The following is a 15,337-nucleotide window of genomic DNA, read 5'->3' as shown; positions in this document are numbered from 1 at the left end:
GTGGTGAACCAATTAATAAATTAAATAGTATATTCCCAGGCCCGTATGTGGGGGAGAGAGTGCAGGGTGCGAAAGCACCCCCCTCATGATCTCCCAAGCAAGCATGCTCCAGCTGGCCAGGGCAGGGCAGAAGCAGTGAGCTGCCTGAGACTCCCTCCCCCGTGTTCTGGCCGGGGGGGAGGGAGGAGAGGGGAAGGCTGGGGCTGATTTCCCCGCTTACGTGGGGGACCATGGGGTTGCATTCACACACTTGCAGTCCACACTTACAACAAAAGCACACATCCCAGAAATTCCTGCATACAGGCCTGATTCCTGGGGTACAGTGCTGGGGGGATTTGGCTCTGGTGCCTTTCTCTCTTTGATTCATGAGCGGCCATGGGGGCATTCATGCAACCTAGCTGGGTGCAGTTGTGCTGTGTGATAACAGCCCCTGGAGGGTTGCCACTGGTCACTAGCAAAGCACTGAGAGGCAGCTCAGGCTGGAGAAAGCCAAGGGGGCACAGTGGTTCCTAGCCCCAGGATGCACCCAGTCAACTGGAATCTAGCTTCTGGCAGTGGAACTGAACTTTAAGGGGGGCAGAAAGTGCAATTGTGGACATTGGTGAAAAAAATCTTCCTGACCTCATGGCATCCAGGAGGCCCGTGTCAGCACTTCTTCCCAGTTCAAAATCAGCATGAAGACAAGTGCTAAATTCCAAGTAAATTGTTAAAGCACTGAAGCGTCACTGCTGGGCCTGTTCATTGTGAGATCAGACCTTCCATCTTTCCCTGGTAAATCAGCCCATTGAGGCAAGAACCCTAGCGTAATGCCAAGTCACGTAGAACGCTGTGGCGCCACATGCAGTGTGACTCTTCACACAGAGTCATCACCTTATCCGAGCTTTACTCTTCTTTTTCTATAGGGAAAAATGGTGTTTTCCTTTCTGTTATTGGACAGATACCAAGGAAGAGGGTGAATGTTAATTCCAGATCGTCTTTCCTTCAGAGACCATTTCACTGGGCCTTTCACGAACCACACTAAAAACCGCAGGCTTTCAGAAGAGATCAGTGAATAACTTCACAGTTTGACTTTTCTTAAACTCAAGCCCTACTTTAGTTTGCATTTTTTTTAAATCAAGTATTAAAACTAACCGCCAGCTTTGTTTGGCTGGGTATGGATTAAACTGAAACCAATTAAAGGCTCTTAGTTCCACAGGCAGGAAGCACTGTATGTGGGTGGGGAGAGGTTTCCTGGTGCTTTCATTTTAAATCTGATGCATCAGTTGAAAGGGAGTCCTGAGGATTTCTAACCCTTCATTCTGGGGATGGGGAAATCATTTTTAGCCTTTAAGGCTCTGCTTCCTTTCTGATGTCTTAGCTATAGCAAAAGCACTTTTTCTGAAAAGGGAAACAAAAAAAATCTATGTTCCAAAGCTATATATAGGCAGTGTTCCTGACAACCGGAGAGGTGGAAACCGTGTGTCAAAGTGAGAGATGGCAGCAATTAAGTCAGCTACAGAACACAGATTGCCGAAACAAGACACTTACAGTTTATTGCCTGTGTAAACTTGATGTTCTGTATTTAATGTTTACCCAGCTATGGAAAAATCTTCATTAGGACATCTGACAGCATTGCGCTTAGATGCCAGTACTCGCACAAGCTCTAGGGCAGTGATCTCCAACCTTTTCTAGCATGAGATCACTTTTTGAATTTAAGTGCAATCCAAGATCAAACCCAAATACCCTAGCCCCGCCTCCTCTGTACCACTTCTCCCGACGCTCCACCCCTGCTCACTCCACTCTCCCTCTCTCCTCCATCTTCCTTCACTTTCACCAGGCTAGGGAAGAGGGTTGGGGGCAGGCTCTGGTCTTGGATGAAGGGATCTGGAGTGGGAGAGAGGCTCTGAGCTGAGCTTGGGGCAGGCAGTTGGGGTGGCAGAGGGGGTTCTAGGGGCAGGCTCTGGGAGGGTGTTTGGATGCAGGAGTGCTCGGGGCTAGGGCAGGGGTTTGGGGTGCAGGAGGGGTTCATGGCTGGGCTAGGGTTTTGACATGTGGACTCTGACTGGGCACTGTTTAACTCAAGTGGCTCCTGGGGGGTGGTGCAGTGGGGCTAAGGCAGGATCACCCCTGCCCTGGCCCTGCACCACTCTCAAAAGCAGCCAGTAAACTCCCTCCCAAGTCCTGTTGTGCCCCCTCTCTGCTTTGTGGACATAGGATACAGGGTGGGAGAGGGGGTGCCTTGACGTCAGTGCCCCTCTTCCTCCCCTGCCCTGTACAGCAAGCCGGAGGCTCCTGGGGGTGAGGAGAGACATCTCCAAGGCAAAGGGCAGGAGATGCACAGCAGTAGGGGGAGGGGCAGCAGAAGTGTGGACACTTGGCCAAACCAGTTAGGATCCCCTGTCAGAGGCTCTAAGATCTACTGGCAGATCCCGATCTACTGGTTGGTGACCACTGCTCTAGGGAGGTCAGTTTTGCACACAAAATGTGGCCCTTTAAGGAGCACAAAAGGACTCCGCCGCCTTTACTGAGAGCTGTTATCATGCATCCAAAAACCACAGGCGCTTCCAAGTTTTCTGGCAGCTTTAAAAATGCCACTCAAGCAACAGATTGTACACAGGCTTGGAAGAATTTGATTTCAATTGTTAGTCTCTGGTAAACATTAATTTCACTTGACAGAGAAAACAACAAAATATAAGCAGCAATTAACATCAGCCTCTCCCGCACTCAGAAATGCAGGGAGCCTTCTGCACCCCCATAGGCAATGGGAGGAGCCTCCCTCCTAACTACGGCCTCTTCCCCTTCCTCCCAGTCCTGGCTGGAGGTCTGTCTCCCTTACCAGGACCACAGCCCATCTTGGAGGCACTGACCCTGCCCTTTCATTTGGAAAGGGGTTTCCAGCTGGGTTTGTTTGTAAGTCAAGCAATGCAAAGAGCATGCTGTGCTGTTCTCCTTTTCTAAAGAGCCCCTAGCATCCAGAGCAAGCCAGCTCTACGAACAGGATTTACTTGGCCTGCTCTAAAAAACAATTCAGTATCCATTTAATGATTTCAAGTAAAGGTATGAGTTTTGACAGATAGAATCTTTCACTGCTGAGAAACTGTCCTCTTACACCAATATAAAGGCATTTATCAGTATAGCTTGTTCCTATCATCATAGTATAACTGTGTCTATACCAAGGAACATACTGTTTCAGTTGTATCAGCTTCTAGACCAATACAGCTAAAGAGTTGTAAACACTAGTTAGACATGCCTTCAGTGCAACAGAACCAGCAGACGTGCAAAGCCACTTGTATGTGTCTTACATAAACAATGGCAGTTTTAAAAAGGTTTATCAAATAGGAAATAAAGGATTTACAAAAAATTGTAGGCCTCCGTCGGTCAGTTGACCATGGATGACGTATCCTAGTTCTCGTCTTGGTTCGTGTCGGATTGTCTGGGACAGCGTCGGGGACAGCGTCGTTGGTGGCTGAAAAGGCCAATCCGGGACAGGCATTCTCTGCCGCAGAAGTCGCAGCTATAGGTGGTTCCCTGGCTGTTGTTGTTGCGTAACTTCCTGCGGGCTCGCTTTTCTTCTGATGCACGCATCATGTTCGTTTCGCCTGACTTGAGCTGTGTGGTCAGGGTGCCCCTCCACTTCGGGCGGTCTGCTGCGAGGTCTTCCCAGGACTGCGTGTTTATGTCGATGGCTTTCATGTCCCTCTTCACGACATCTTTAAATCGCAGGTTCGGGCGCCCTGTGGTTCTCTTCCCAGATGCCAGTTCCCCGTAGAGGATGTCCTTTGGGATCCTCCCGTCCTCCATGCGGCGTACATGGCCAAGCCAACGCAGGCGACGTTGTCAGAGCATGGTGTACATGCTGGGGAGGCCGGCTCGAGTCAGAACTTCGAGGTTGGAGACTTTGTCTTGCCAGGTAATGCCCAGGATGCGGCGCAGACCTCGTAGATGGAAGGCGTTCAGTCTCCGCTCTTGTCTCGCGTATGTGGTCCATGTCTCGCTCCCGTACAGCAGGGTGCTGATGACGCAGGCGTTGTACACTGCCATCTTTGTTGCGATTGTCAGCCTGGGGTTGGTCCACACTCGGGTTGTCAGGCGGGCTAAAGTAGAGGCTGCCTTCCCAATCCTCTTGTCGAGCTCAGCGTCAAGGGAGAGATTATCGGTGATGGTGGAGCCCAAGTACGTGAACTGGTGGACGACGTCAAGCTGGTAGTCATCTACTGTGATGGCTGGTGGAGTGACAGTGTCCTGGCTTAGGACGTTTGTTTTTTTCAAACTGATAGTCAGCCCAAAGTCTTTACAAAAAATAGTACCTCAAGAACACACTGCACCAGATAATTAAGATAAAATTATCTGGTACAATAATAATCAATGGTGGGAATAGTAGTGAGAATAAACTACTTAATCTCCATTTTAACCAAAAGATACAATGATTATTGGCATCTGAAATATTCATGTTCACAATAACCTGTGCCCAGTTAAAAGTGAATTACACTGTACAATAAAAGAGGCTTACTTTAGCAAAGCTAGGAAGGCCGCAGGCTCCACATCAGGCAGTTCAATCTCTGTAGAAGTTGTGGCCATTCCACCATTAAACATTGCATCGAAGACCGCACTGCCCACAGCCAACACAAACCTAACATTTAAAAATAAAAATAACAAATCCTACATTAAACTGTAAAGCACTATTTCTGGGGGGGGAGGGGGGGAGAATCCCATTTGAGTTTTGCTCCCCCGGCCCATCCCAAGGGGACAGTTGACAGTACTAATGTAAAATTCTCAGAAGCAATCCACTTCTCTTCTAGGCCTTATCACTACTCTGTATTACCAACACCACCAGGCAAAGTTGCAAACTTTGGTGATCTTTGGAAATCTCCTCTAAGCCCAGTATGCAATGAAAAAACACAAGGGCTTCTATAAATCCAGAGTTTATGCATTTTATAACAGACAGTACATGTGCTAATAGAACTGTTTGCCCTTACGTACCACTTTACAGTTTTATAGCCCCCCGTGAGGTAGGCCCATCGTACAGATTGAGAACTGGAGGTACAAAAAAGGTTAAGTGACTCGAGCTGCTTCACCAAATCACAAGAGCTGGAATCCACACATAGAAGTATGTCAAAACTAAAAATTAGCCACCAGCCAATGCCAACTAATGAGGTTTACAGGGCAGGGGCTATGGGGCTGTTTAACTTGCATGTAATGTTTGGGCTCCACAACCAAACAGACCTTGAGCCCAAGTCAGGTGGCACTGGCCAGCCAGAGAGGTCTAATTCCAGGGCAGACATACCTTAAAAGTCCCGACTAACTGCTCTATTCTAAAATACCAGACACACCAAAAGAAGTCTTAACAAGACTGTTTTCCATCTTTTGATCTCCACATTAGCAATGAGACATCAAAAATTTTTTGATTAAAGCAAATTTAAAAAGAAATGTGCAATTTCCTTCCACGTCAGACAAAGACCCTCTTCCAAGCTTCCTGAAATATATTCATCTCCACACAACTATCCCACAAAAATCATCAGCCACTGGCTAGCACTGTATCCTGAGAAGAAAGGCCTTTCCTTATTTTGAAGGGGGGGGGGGGTGAAGAGTGTTGTTGTCTCATTTCTGTAGGGATGTTTACTTCTGGTCACATAAACCTCAGTAAAGATGTTATATCATAAGCCTAGAAAATAGGCAAAATTTCCATGCAAGCATTAAGAAGTATTGGTGGGTACACACAAATCATTTACACCATGGGTTCCCAAACTGGGAGGGGAGAGGGCGTGAAGAAATTCCAGGGGGGGTGCAAGGCGACCCAGCAGTCTCCCCCTCCCCCAGTCAATCCCCCCCCCCCCCCAAGTTTTGCTGCAATTTGTGTTTTTTGGCCCCAGTCAGTCCCCCCCCCCTTTTTTTTGCTCAACAAGTTTTTCCTTGAGGAAGGAGGCAGGCGTGAGGGTTTCTCAAAAATCAAAAAGGGGTCATTATGCTGAAAAATTTGGGAACCACTGATTTACATAGTTCCATAAGTTTGCACTGAAATTAACATAAAAAGCTACATTCCCTGCCCTGGAGAATATCAATTTGGAGTACTCTCTCAAAACAACTGAGCCACTAGAGAATCTGTTCCTTACAATTTCCTCATGTAAATGCAAGTCAAGCTCATCTGCTGACAGGCCACTCTAGCTAACCAGACATTTAAAAATAAGTGATTCTGGTTGATTAGGAAACATGCACATAGGAAGTGATGGTGCCTGCCATACGCATTAGAGAAGCGAAGTTGTGAAAAATGTACTCCAAAATTTAGAGATGAGTTCATCCATTCTTTTCCTCAGGGGTTGCAATCTAATGGCCCTGCATCTCAAATAAAGTGAAGACCACTGAAGCGCACATATTGCATCAAGGTTTTCTTTCCACAGAAGAAGCCGGTGAGCCAGCTGCTCTGACAGGACTGGAACCACTTTCCAACTATTGTCATAAACGGAACTAGCTGCAAAGTTCTGGAGCCTCTGAGGCTGATGCATGCTCACTACAGCAACCCCCTCCACCTACCTGGCGGGGCTTCTCTGTAAGACGGAAGGCAGGAGACACAAGGGTGGGAATTCTGTGTGCGCAGTATCTTTAAAGACACCCTTTTCCTGCCCAGCAACCTTGATAAGATTTCCCCTTTTGTAAAAATAAATAAAATAAATAAATAAAAATACAAATGCACCTTTCAGCAAATTAAACAATGCTTTTGTGCAGAGTACTTCCTAGGTTAATAAAATCCTTACAGGCAAACTTGTTGTAACCACGCCAATCAGTAGGCCCTCCTGCCTCAAAACATTTTCCCCCCACCCCCCGCCCCTCTGCTTCAGAGCTAGACTGGTGGGGGAAAGCCCTACTGGCTCCACTGTCACTCCCCTCCCTCCCCTTCCGGAGAAGCCACACAGCCTGCCTCCCATTCACACCAGGGATGGGCCCAGAGAGTGCCACCTGGGCCAGCCTGTGTGTCCCCTCTTTCCCCTGCCCCGCTTGCCAGATGGGCAATGCCAGCTGGAGGCCTGCAACTCTCTCCACACCCAGACCAAGGAATGCTGGGTAAGTCTTGTAGCACTCTAAAAGCAATAATGTGTACAATGTATTTCACGGAATAATTTTGGAGCCAGATCACAAGCACAAATTGTAAGAGACCCGATTCATTTTTGTACATAAATGTGTCATATGTGGCTGTTGTCAAAAGGGACAAAAGATCCCAACTGTCCTAATCTATCATTACTAATAACCATTTGGCACAATTTGAGTTCACACCACAAGCGACAATGCATACAGAGTTGGTAGCAAGAACAAAGTGAGGGACTATAGGCTATGTCTACACTCTCGACTTCTTGCACAAGAAATATGCAAATGAGGCTAAGCGTGGAATATTGCAGAGCCTAATCTACATACAGCTGTCTACACTGCCCCTTCTTGCGCAAGAAAAACCCTACTGCGCAATGCCGTTATGCCAATTATTTTCAGGAATAACGGCATTGCACAAGAGGGTTTTTCTTGTGCAAGAAGGGGCAGTGTAGACAGCTGCTTCGGGCGCAAGAGCCTCTTATGCAAAAACAGCAGCTTATTAGGTATTCAAATGAGGTTCGGCGATATTCCACACAGCCTCATTTGCATATTTCTCATGCAAGAAGCCATAAGTGTAAACTAGCCTAGGAGTTTACTGGAAGTGACAAAAGCAGCATGAAAATGCTTTAGAAAGTGAACAGTAAAGCCTGATTTTTTTCCCCCATAGTAAACATTAAGGGAGGCTGAAAATGTGTGATGCAAGAATCTGATTTTGGGGAATATAACATACCAAAAGCTAAGAGATTATGTAAAGAAAGTCACAGAAACTTCATGAAAGGCTAAATTAACATGCGCATCCATCTGTGAACTTTCTGTAAACTTTCATACAGATATTCTGTGTCCAGGAAAATATTTAACCCAATTAGGGATGTAACAGTATACAGGCAGTCCCCGGGTTACGTACAAGATAGGGACTGTAGGTTCGTTCTTAAGTTGAATCTGTATGCAAGTCGGAACTGGTACAAATTGTAGGGGAAACTCTAGCCAAACATTTCTCCAGAGCTCAGTTTTATTCTCCCACACCTCACTTCCCTCAGTCCTTTAATCTCAAGCTGGGGTGTCTGCTGAGAAAAGCCGCTCCGCGTCTCCCTGGTCTGCTGGGGGGGCGCTAGCTTTGCGTCTCCCTGGTCTGCAGGGGGGAAGCAGCTATTGCGGGGTTGCCTCACCCCGTTTGTAAGTAGGGATCCGATGTAAGTCGGATCCATGTAACCCGGGGACTGCCTGTAGTCAATTAACCGATAAGCAAAAGCTTATAGGTTAGCGCAACAGACTACACGCATTTCCCTCCCACTCCCCCACCCCAGTGAATTTTTAGCAGGCAGGCCAGCATCCTGGCTCAGTCCTGGCTTGCAGCGGGTCCAGGACCTACTGCTGCTGCTGCGGCTCTGCATTTAAACTGTATTAGGAGCCAGGCGGGCAGGCAGCCCAGCTCCGGCTTGTGCCAGGTCCAGGTGCTCAGACCCTCCTTCCCCAGACAGCTGAAGAAATGTGGCAACAACTAAACACTACTCCATAAATGGAATTTTATTTAACTGAAGTTTTACATCAAGCCTCCCCAGTAAAACCTCCATTAAAATCCTTTGAGATGCTTCTTTTTAAACAGCCAACCTCAAAAGTTATATTAACTCTGGAACATGTCTATACTATACCTAAGCATTACTAAATTCATGGTTCATTTTGATAAATTTCACAATCATAGGAATTTAAAATTTGTAAATTTCATTATTTCAGCTATTTAAATCTGAAATTGCATGGTGTTGTGATTGTAGGAGTTGCATGGTTATTGTCAGAGAAGTTGGGGGTACTGCTGCTGGAGGCAGGACTACCTTCAAAGCTGGGTAGCCTGAGAGAGGCAGCTGTTGGCCAGGAACCCAGGTCGGAAGGCAGAGCCACAGCCAGCAGCAGCATCGACATAAGGGTGGCATGCTGTGGTACTGCAACCCTTACTCCTGCACGGCTGCCTGCAGTGATGGGCCCTCAGTCAGCAGCCACCACTGTCTAGCTGCCCCGCTCTGAAGGAAGTAGCACAGAGGTAAGTAAGAGTGGCATGATAGCATAGCTCCTGGCCACCTAGCACTGAAGGAAGTGCAGAAGGATGGCAAGACGGCAACTCTCCTAAAATAAACTTGTGATCCCCTTGCCAATCACTTTCGGGTCAAGCCCTCCAAATTCAGAAATACTGATGTAAACTGTAGGATAAAAGCACACAAAGGACCAGATTTCACAGGGGGGAGACCAAATTTCATGGTCCATGACTTGTTTTTCACGGCCATGAGTTTGGTAGGTCTCTAACCATAACCACCATCATGCTGGAAGAACTGGACACATCATTAAAAGATGACTCTAGCCCATGCACAAGAGCTAACTGTCTTGCCACAGCCCTCTTCTGCCACGCTTGTAGCAGTTCAGCCTACCTATATTTCAAGAGGGGACCTGCACCATGACCCCAGTGTTTCAACCTTTAGGCAAGTTGTAAAAGCAAGTGGATACCTTTAAGAAGTTGTACATGCCACCCCTGGATTTGTGTAATAGAGATGAGCATTTTTTTTAAAGCCTCCCATGTACATTAATAGATTAGGAAGACATGATCTCCCTTTACAGAAACTGTGTTGACTTTTGCCCAACAAATTATGTTCTTCTATGTGTCTGACAATTTTATTCTTTATTATTGTTTCAACTAATTTGCCCGGTACTGATGTTACACTTACCGGTCTGTAATTGCCGGGATCGCCTCTAGAGCCCTTTTTAAATATTAGCATTACATTGGCTATCTTCCAGTCATTGGGTACGGACGATGATTTAAAGGATAGGTTACAAGCCATAGTTAATAGTTCCACAATTTCACAGGTGAGTTCTTTCAGAACTCCTGGGTGAATGCCATCTGGTCCTGGTGACTTGTTACTATTAAGTTTATCAGTTAATTCCAAAATCTCCTCTAAGACACTTCAATCTGTGACAAGTCCTTGTCACCGACAGGTCAGGTTTGGGAATCTCCCTAACATCCTCACCAGTGAAGACTGAAGCAAAGAATTCATTTAGTTTCTCCTCAAGGACATCTTTAAGTGCTCCTTTTGTATCTCGATCGTCCAGGAGCCCCACTGGTTGTTTAGCAGGCTTCCTGCTTCTGATGTACTTAAAAACATTTTGTTACCTTTTCTGTCACCGCTGTTCCATCATGAGTCTGTAACTCACTGAACAGACTCCTGTTCAATGCCCAGTCAACAAAGGGTAACAGCCCCAGCTACAGATCTTGATTCCTCAGCTAAAGCCTGAGTCACTACACTCAGCTTTCTGCTCCTGAAGTGCCAATAGGGAGACACAAGATTGTGTGCTCAGTGGGCTATGGCTTCTCCAACCCACAACTGCTTTGCAGCCATTCCAAGCACCCCTTTAAAGGGCAGAGCCCCACTAACACCATGCCACACAGACCCCACACAGAGACAACTTGGGGGCCTGCATTCCCAGGCTGATCTGACACCTTAGTGCATCCTGCTCCCTCCACTCCAGCCATCACAGGCCTGGAAAGCAGCTCTGGGCCCTCTCAAGGCAGGAGGCCCAAACCCTGGGATGTGTTGGTGAGGCCTGGCGTGTGGAAGACCTAGGGGGGCAGGCAGGTGACCACACCGCCCAGAGGCATGGCAGAAGGAAGGGCGGCCCTCTCCTGCCTCACCATACCTGCGTCCAGGCTGGGGCCAGGTATCTAGCTGCAGGGAGCACCAGCGCAGCCCCCTGCTATGCAGAGCCCACGGAGGGGCGGAGGTTGAGGCTCAGCCTATGGCTCACCTCAACCGGTGTCCCGGACAGCGAGAGGAGCAGCAAGCCCCATGTGGGGGCCAGCATGGGATGCCTGCTCCACCCCACCTCAGTGGTCCCTACTTGTACACTGGGGTGGCCCACTGCAACCCCCCCTTGTATGCTTTTTGCCTCCTTCCTCTCAGGCTACCCACAAGTGGGCTGGGATGCTCCCCTACACCCCCTCCTTGGCACCGTCCCTTGGTCCCCTCCCACATACACACACACACCCCAGTCCCACTGCTCACCTGAGGGCTGGGATGCTCCCCTACCCCCCCTCCCGTGGGCCTCCTGATAGCCCCCCTCCCGGGCCCTAAACCCCTCCTTGTTCGCTCCACTGCATTCCCTGGGCCCTACATCCGCTCCCCCAGGCAGCCCAAGAGCCCACACCCTGGCACCCCCCTAGTCGCTACCCCCCCATTGCTCACATGAGGGGGGATGCTCCCCTCTCCCCCTGGGGCCCCACGCCCCCCTAGTCCCTACACCCCCCCGTTGCTCACCTGAGGGGGGATGCTTCCCTCCCCGCCCTGCCGGCCCTTGCCCACCTGAGGGGGGATGCTTCCCTCCCCGCCCCCCGCCCACCTGAGGGGGATACTCCCCCCCGCCCCTGAGGAGGATGCCCCCCCGGCCCTCGCCCACCTGAGGGGGATGCTGCCCCCCCACGCTCCTGAGGGGGATGCCCCCCCGCGTCCCCGGCCCCCTGAGGGGACTGCCCCCCCGGCCCTCACCCACCTGAGGGGGATGCCTCCCCCGCGCCCCTGAGGGGGATGCTCCCCGCCCCCCCGGCCCCCGCCCCCCCGAGGGGGATGCCCCCCCGCGCCCCTGAGGGGGATGCTCCCCGCCCCCCCGGCCCCCGCCCCCCCGAGGGGGATGCCCCCCCGCCCCCCGAGGGGGATGCCCCCCCGCGCCCCTGAGGGGGATGGTCCCCCCCCGCGCCCCCCCGAGGGGGATGCTCCCCGCCCCCCCGGCCCTCGCCCCCCTGAGGGGGATGCCCCCCCCGCGCCCCTGAGGGGGATGGTCCCCCCCCGCGCCCCTGAGGGGGATGCTCCCCGCCCCCCCGGCCCTCGCCCACCTGTGGGCCGGGATGCGCTGCGAGCCGCGGCCCTTGCCCACCAGGAAGTGCACGTCGCTGAGCACCTCGTTGTTGAAGAGGAAGGCGAATCGCTCCTGCACCGTGGGCTTGGTGGCCTGCCAGTTGTACACGGGCTCGCGCGGCAGCGCCCCGCCCCCGGGCCCCGCCGCCCCGGCCGCCGCCGCGGGGTTGCCGGCCCCGCACTGGTTGTAGGTGAGGCCCGGCGGCGCGGCGGGGGCGGGGGCGGGCGCGGGGGCGGCGCAGGCGGCGCCGTTGCCCGGGGGGGGCGGCGGCTGCGGGCCGGAGGAGGAGAGGCCCCCGGGGCCCCCGCCGCTCCCGCCGGCCGCCATCTTGTGCGCAGGAGGCGCGGGCGGGGCAGGGCGGCGCGGCGGCGGGCGCGGGGCGGGGGCGCTGCGGCGGCTGAGGCACAAGGCCGGGCAGCAGCGGCGCATGGGGCTCGGGCGCGGCGGCGCGCGCAGGGGGCGGGGCGTGGGGGCGTTGGGGGGCAGGTAGGGGTGGGGGGGTATGGCAGGGATGAGGCCGGGGGGGCAGTGGTGGCCATGAGGAGGGTGGGAGATGGAGGGTGGGGTGCGTGGGGGTGAAGGGCATGAGGAGGGTGGGAGATGGAGGGTGGGGTGCGTGGGGGTGCAGGACATGAGGAGGGTGGGAGATGGAGGGTGGGGTGCGTGGGGGTGAAGGGCATGAGGAGGGTGGGAGATGGAGGGTGGGGTGCGTGGGGGGTGCAGGACATGAGGAGGGTGGGAGATGGAGGGTGGGGTGCGTGGGGGTGAAGGGCATGAGGAGGGTGGGAGATGGAGGGTGGGGTGCGTGGGGGTGCAGGACATGAGGAGGGTGGGAGATGGAGGGTGGGGTGCGTGGGGGTGCAGGGCATGAGGAGGGTGGGAGATGGAGGGTGGGGTGCGTGGGGGGTGCAGGGCATGAGGAGGGTGGGAGATGGAGGGTGGGGTGTGTGGGGGTGCAGGGCATGAGGAGGGTGGGGTGCGTGGGGGTGCAGGGCATGAGGAGGGTGGGGTATGTGGGGGTGCAGGGCATGAGGAGGGTGGGAGATGGAGGGTGGGGTGCGTGGGGGTGCAGGGCATGAAGAGGGTGGGGAGATGGAGGGTGGGGTGCGTGGGGGTGCAGGGCATGAGGAGGGTGGGAGATGGAGGGTGGGGTGCGTGGGGGTGCAGGGCATGAGGAGGGTGGGGTATGTGGGGGTGCAGGGCATGAGGAGGGTGGGGAGATGGAGGGTGGGGTGCGTGGGGGTGCAGGGCATGAAGAGGGTGGGGAGATGGAGGGTGGGGTGCGTGGGGGTGCAGGGCATGAGGAGGGTGGGAGATGGAGGGTGGGGTGCGTGGGGGTGCAGGGCATGAGGAGGGTGGGGTGCGTGGGGGTGCAGGGCATGAGGAGGGTGGGGAGATGGAGGGTGGGGTGCGTGGGGGTGCAGGGCATGAGGAGGGTGGGAGATGGAGGGTGGGGTGCGTGGGGGTGCAGGGCATGAGGAGGGTGGGGTATGTGGGGGTGCAGGGCATGAGGAGGGTGGGGTATGGGGGCAGGAGAAACGCAGGAGGGGAGAGGTCAGGCTTGAGGCCTGCATTGGGGAGTGGGAAGGGAGAGGCAGGGCAGGAGGGAGAGGTGTGAGGGACAGGAGAGTGGGGAATGGAGGAGGGGGCGGGGAGGCCACGAGGAGATTGGGAGATCGAGGGTAAGGGTTAGGGAGACCTGAGTGTGGGGGCGATGAGGAATGCAAGGAGAGGGGTATGTTAGGTGTGAGGCCTGTGGGGGGCGCAGTAAGGAGAGGGAGAGGTGGGAGGGAGGAGAGACATGCAGGAGGGGGGAGTCTTAGGGGAGAGAAGGAATGAGGGGATGGAGGAAGCCCAGCAATGGGAACCTGAGGAACTTCTTGGTATTTCCATGTCAGTTACAAATTGTCTTGACTGCATGATTAGCCAGATAACCCTAATTTAACACCCTTACATCTCACCTTGGTGAGTGGAGGGCTTATGAGGAAGAGGCAGCTTCTCATGAAGGTTAGGTAGCCTGTTGGGGAAACAGCAACACTTCAGTGGCGGGTGACCTGCAGCCCAAAGGGTTCGACCGATGGCCTGCAGGACGTTTTGTTTACCATTGCCCATGCACAGAGTTGTCAGATTCCCCTGGTTTCTGTCAGCATCGTTTTTCTCCTGCCAGTATTACTAAAATAGAGCAAGGGTGCATGCAAGGAGGTGCGTGCTGATTGCACACAATGGTGACTGTGAGAACTAGGCACTCTCCCTGCATCCAATCAAGGCGCTGCTATGGTTTAATTGGCATACCCTGCAAATTCTAGGTATGCAAGCACTGTTAGGAAAACTACCCTATCCCACAAGACAGTCTTGGTTACAACAGTCTTGCGGTCCACTGAGATGAAGGAGGGCTACTCCTGTGGCCCACTCACTAGTCTACGTTTATCCCCTGAAGAATAAGCCTGAAGCACCATTCTGTCATCCCTTTGCACTGGTGCAAACCAACCTTTTCCAAAAGCCAGATACCAAAACTTCAGCAGCACCTCAAGGCTATGTTGATTACTGCTCTGCAATCCCTTACAATCCTTAGGCCAAGGAACTGATGCTCTGTGGCTGATGTACCTGCTCTTTTCTCTGTGTTCCTTATCTTCAGAGATACTGCTCGCCAATAAGCTGATACCTCATGTGTAACATCTGCTGTGTAGGCATGTATTTCACACCAACCTTGCACCTCACCTCATTGTACGCTGCTGCGGCCATGGAGATACTGTGGAAACGTGAATGCCTTGCAAGATAACACAGCAGGATGTGCATGCTGCCTGGCAGATGAGATAAATTATTTCACAGCCAGCCAATATTCCTTACATAGGAAATGGCAGGGATGTCAGAAGGAACCTGAAAGGCAGCAGATGGGCAGGTGCAGACAATCACAAGAGCCCATATTGGCCCAAACTTGATAGCCATTAAAACAAGGCGGCTACGTCTACACTGGCACCCTTTTCCGGAAATGCTTAAAACGGAACAGTTTTCCGTTATAAGTATTTCCGGAAAAAGCACGTCTACATTGGCAGGATGCTTTTCTGGAAAAGCACTTTTTCCGGAAAAGCGTCTGTGGCCAATGTAGATGCACTTTTCCACAAAAAAGCCCCGATCGTCATTTTTGCGATCGGGGCTTTTTTGCGGAAAAGACTGCTGTACTGTCTACACTGGCCCTTTTCCCGAACAGTTTTTCCAGAAAAGGACTTTTGCCCGAACGGGAGCAGCATAGTTTTTCCGGAAAAACACTGACAATTTTACAGTAGATCGTCATTGCTTTTCCAGAAAAGCAAGCGGCCACTGTAGACAGCTCGCAGCTTATTCCGGAAAAGCAGCTGCTTTTCCGGAATAAGTGGCCCAGTGTAGACACAGCCGG

At 52.3% G+C, this 15,337-nt stretch overlaps 1 protein-coding gene across 8 annotated transcripts in view; it reads right to left on the bottom strand.

Annotated features, from left to right (window-relative positions):
- The window catches only part of BTBD2 (BTB domain containing 2), a 36,894-nt gene extending 24,624 nt beyond the window's left edge, over nucleotides 1–12,270 (bottom strand). The window contains exons 1-3 of one of the 8 annotated variants that reach the window (XM_025187696.2): nucleotides 6,219–6,289; nucleotides 4,960–5,013; nucleotides 4,490–4,609 (exon numbers count right to left, since the gene is read on the bottom strand). In XM_025187696.2, the coding sequence (XP_025043481.1) occupies nucleotides 4,490–4,609; nucleotides 4,960–5,013; nucleotides 6,219–6,274 (230 nt within the window). In that variant the 5' untranslated portion in view covers nucleotides 6,275–6,289. Of the gene's footprint in view, nucleotides 1–4,489; nucleotides 4,610–4,959; nucleotides 5,014–6,089; nucleotides 6,116–6,218; nucleotides 6,372–11,920 lie in introns of those variants that run through there. The other 7 variants (XM_075903215.1, XM_075903213.1, XM_075903217.1 and 4 more) reach the window with 7 other exon arrangements.
- Nucleotides 12,271–15,337: the final 3,067 nt, after the last annotated feature.

This window comes from Pelodiscus sinensis, chromosome 19, assembly GCF_049634645.1.
Source record: "Pelodiscus sinensis isolate JC-2024 chromosome 19, ASM4963464v1, whole genome shotgun sequence".
Taxonomy (NCBI): domain Eukaryota; kingdom Metazoa; phylum Chordata; order Testudines; family Trionychidae; genus Pelodiscus; species Pelodiscus sinensis.
This window is presented reverse-complemented; position numbering and strand designations above follow the sequence as displayed.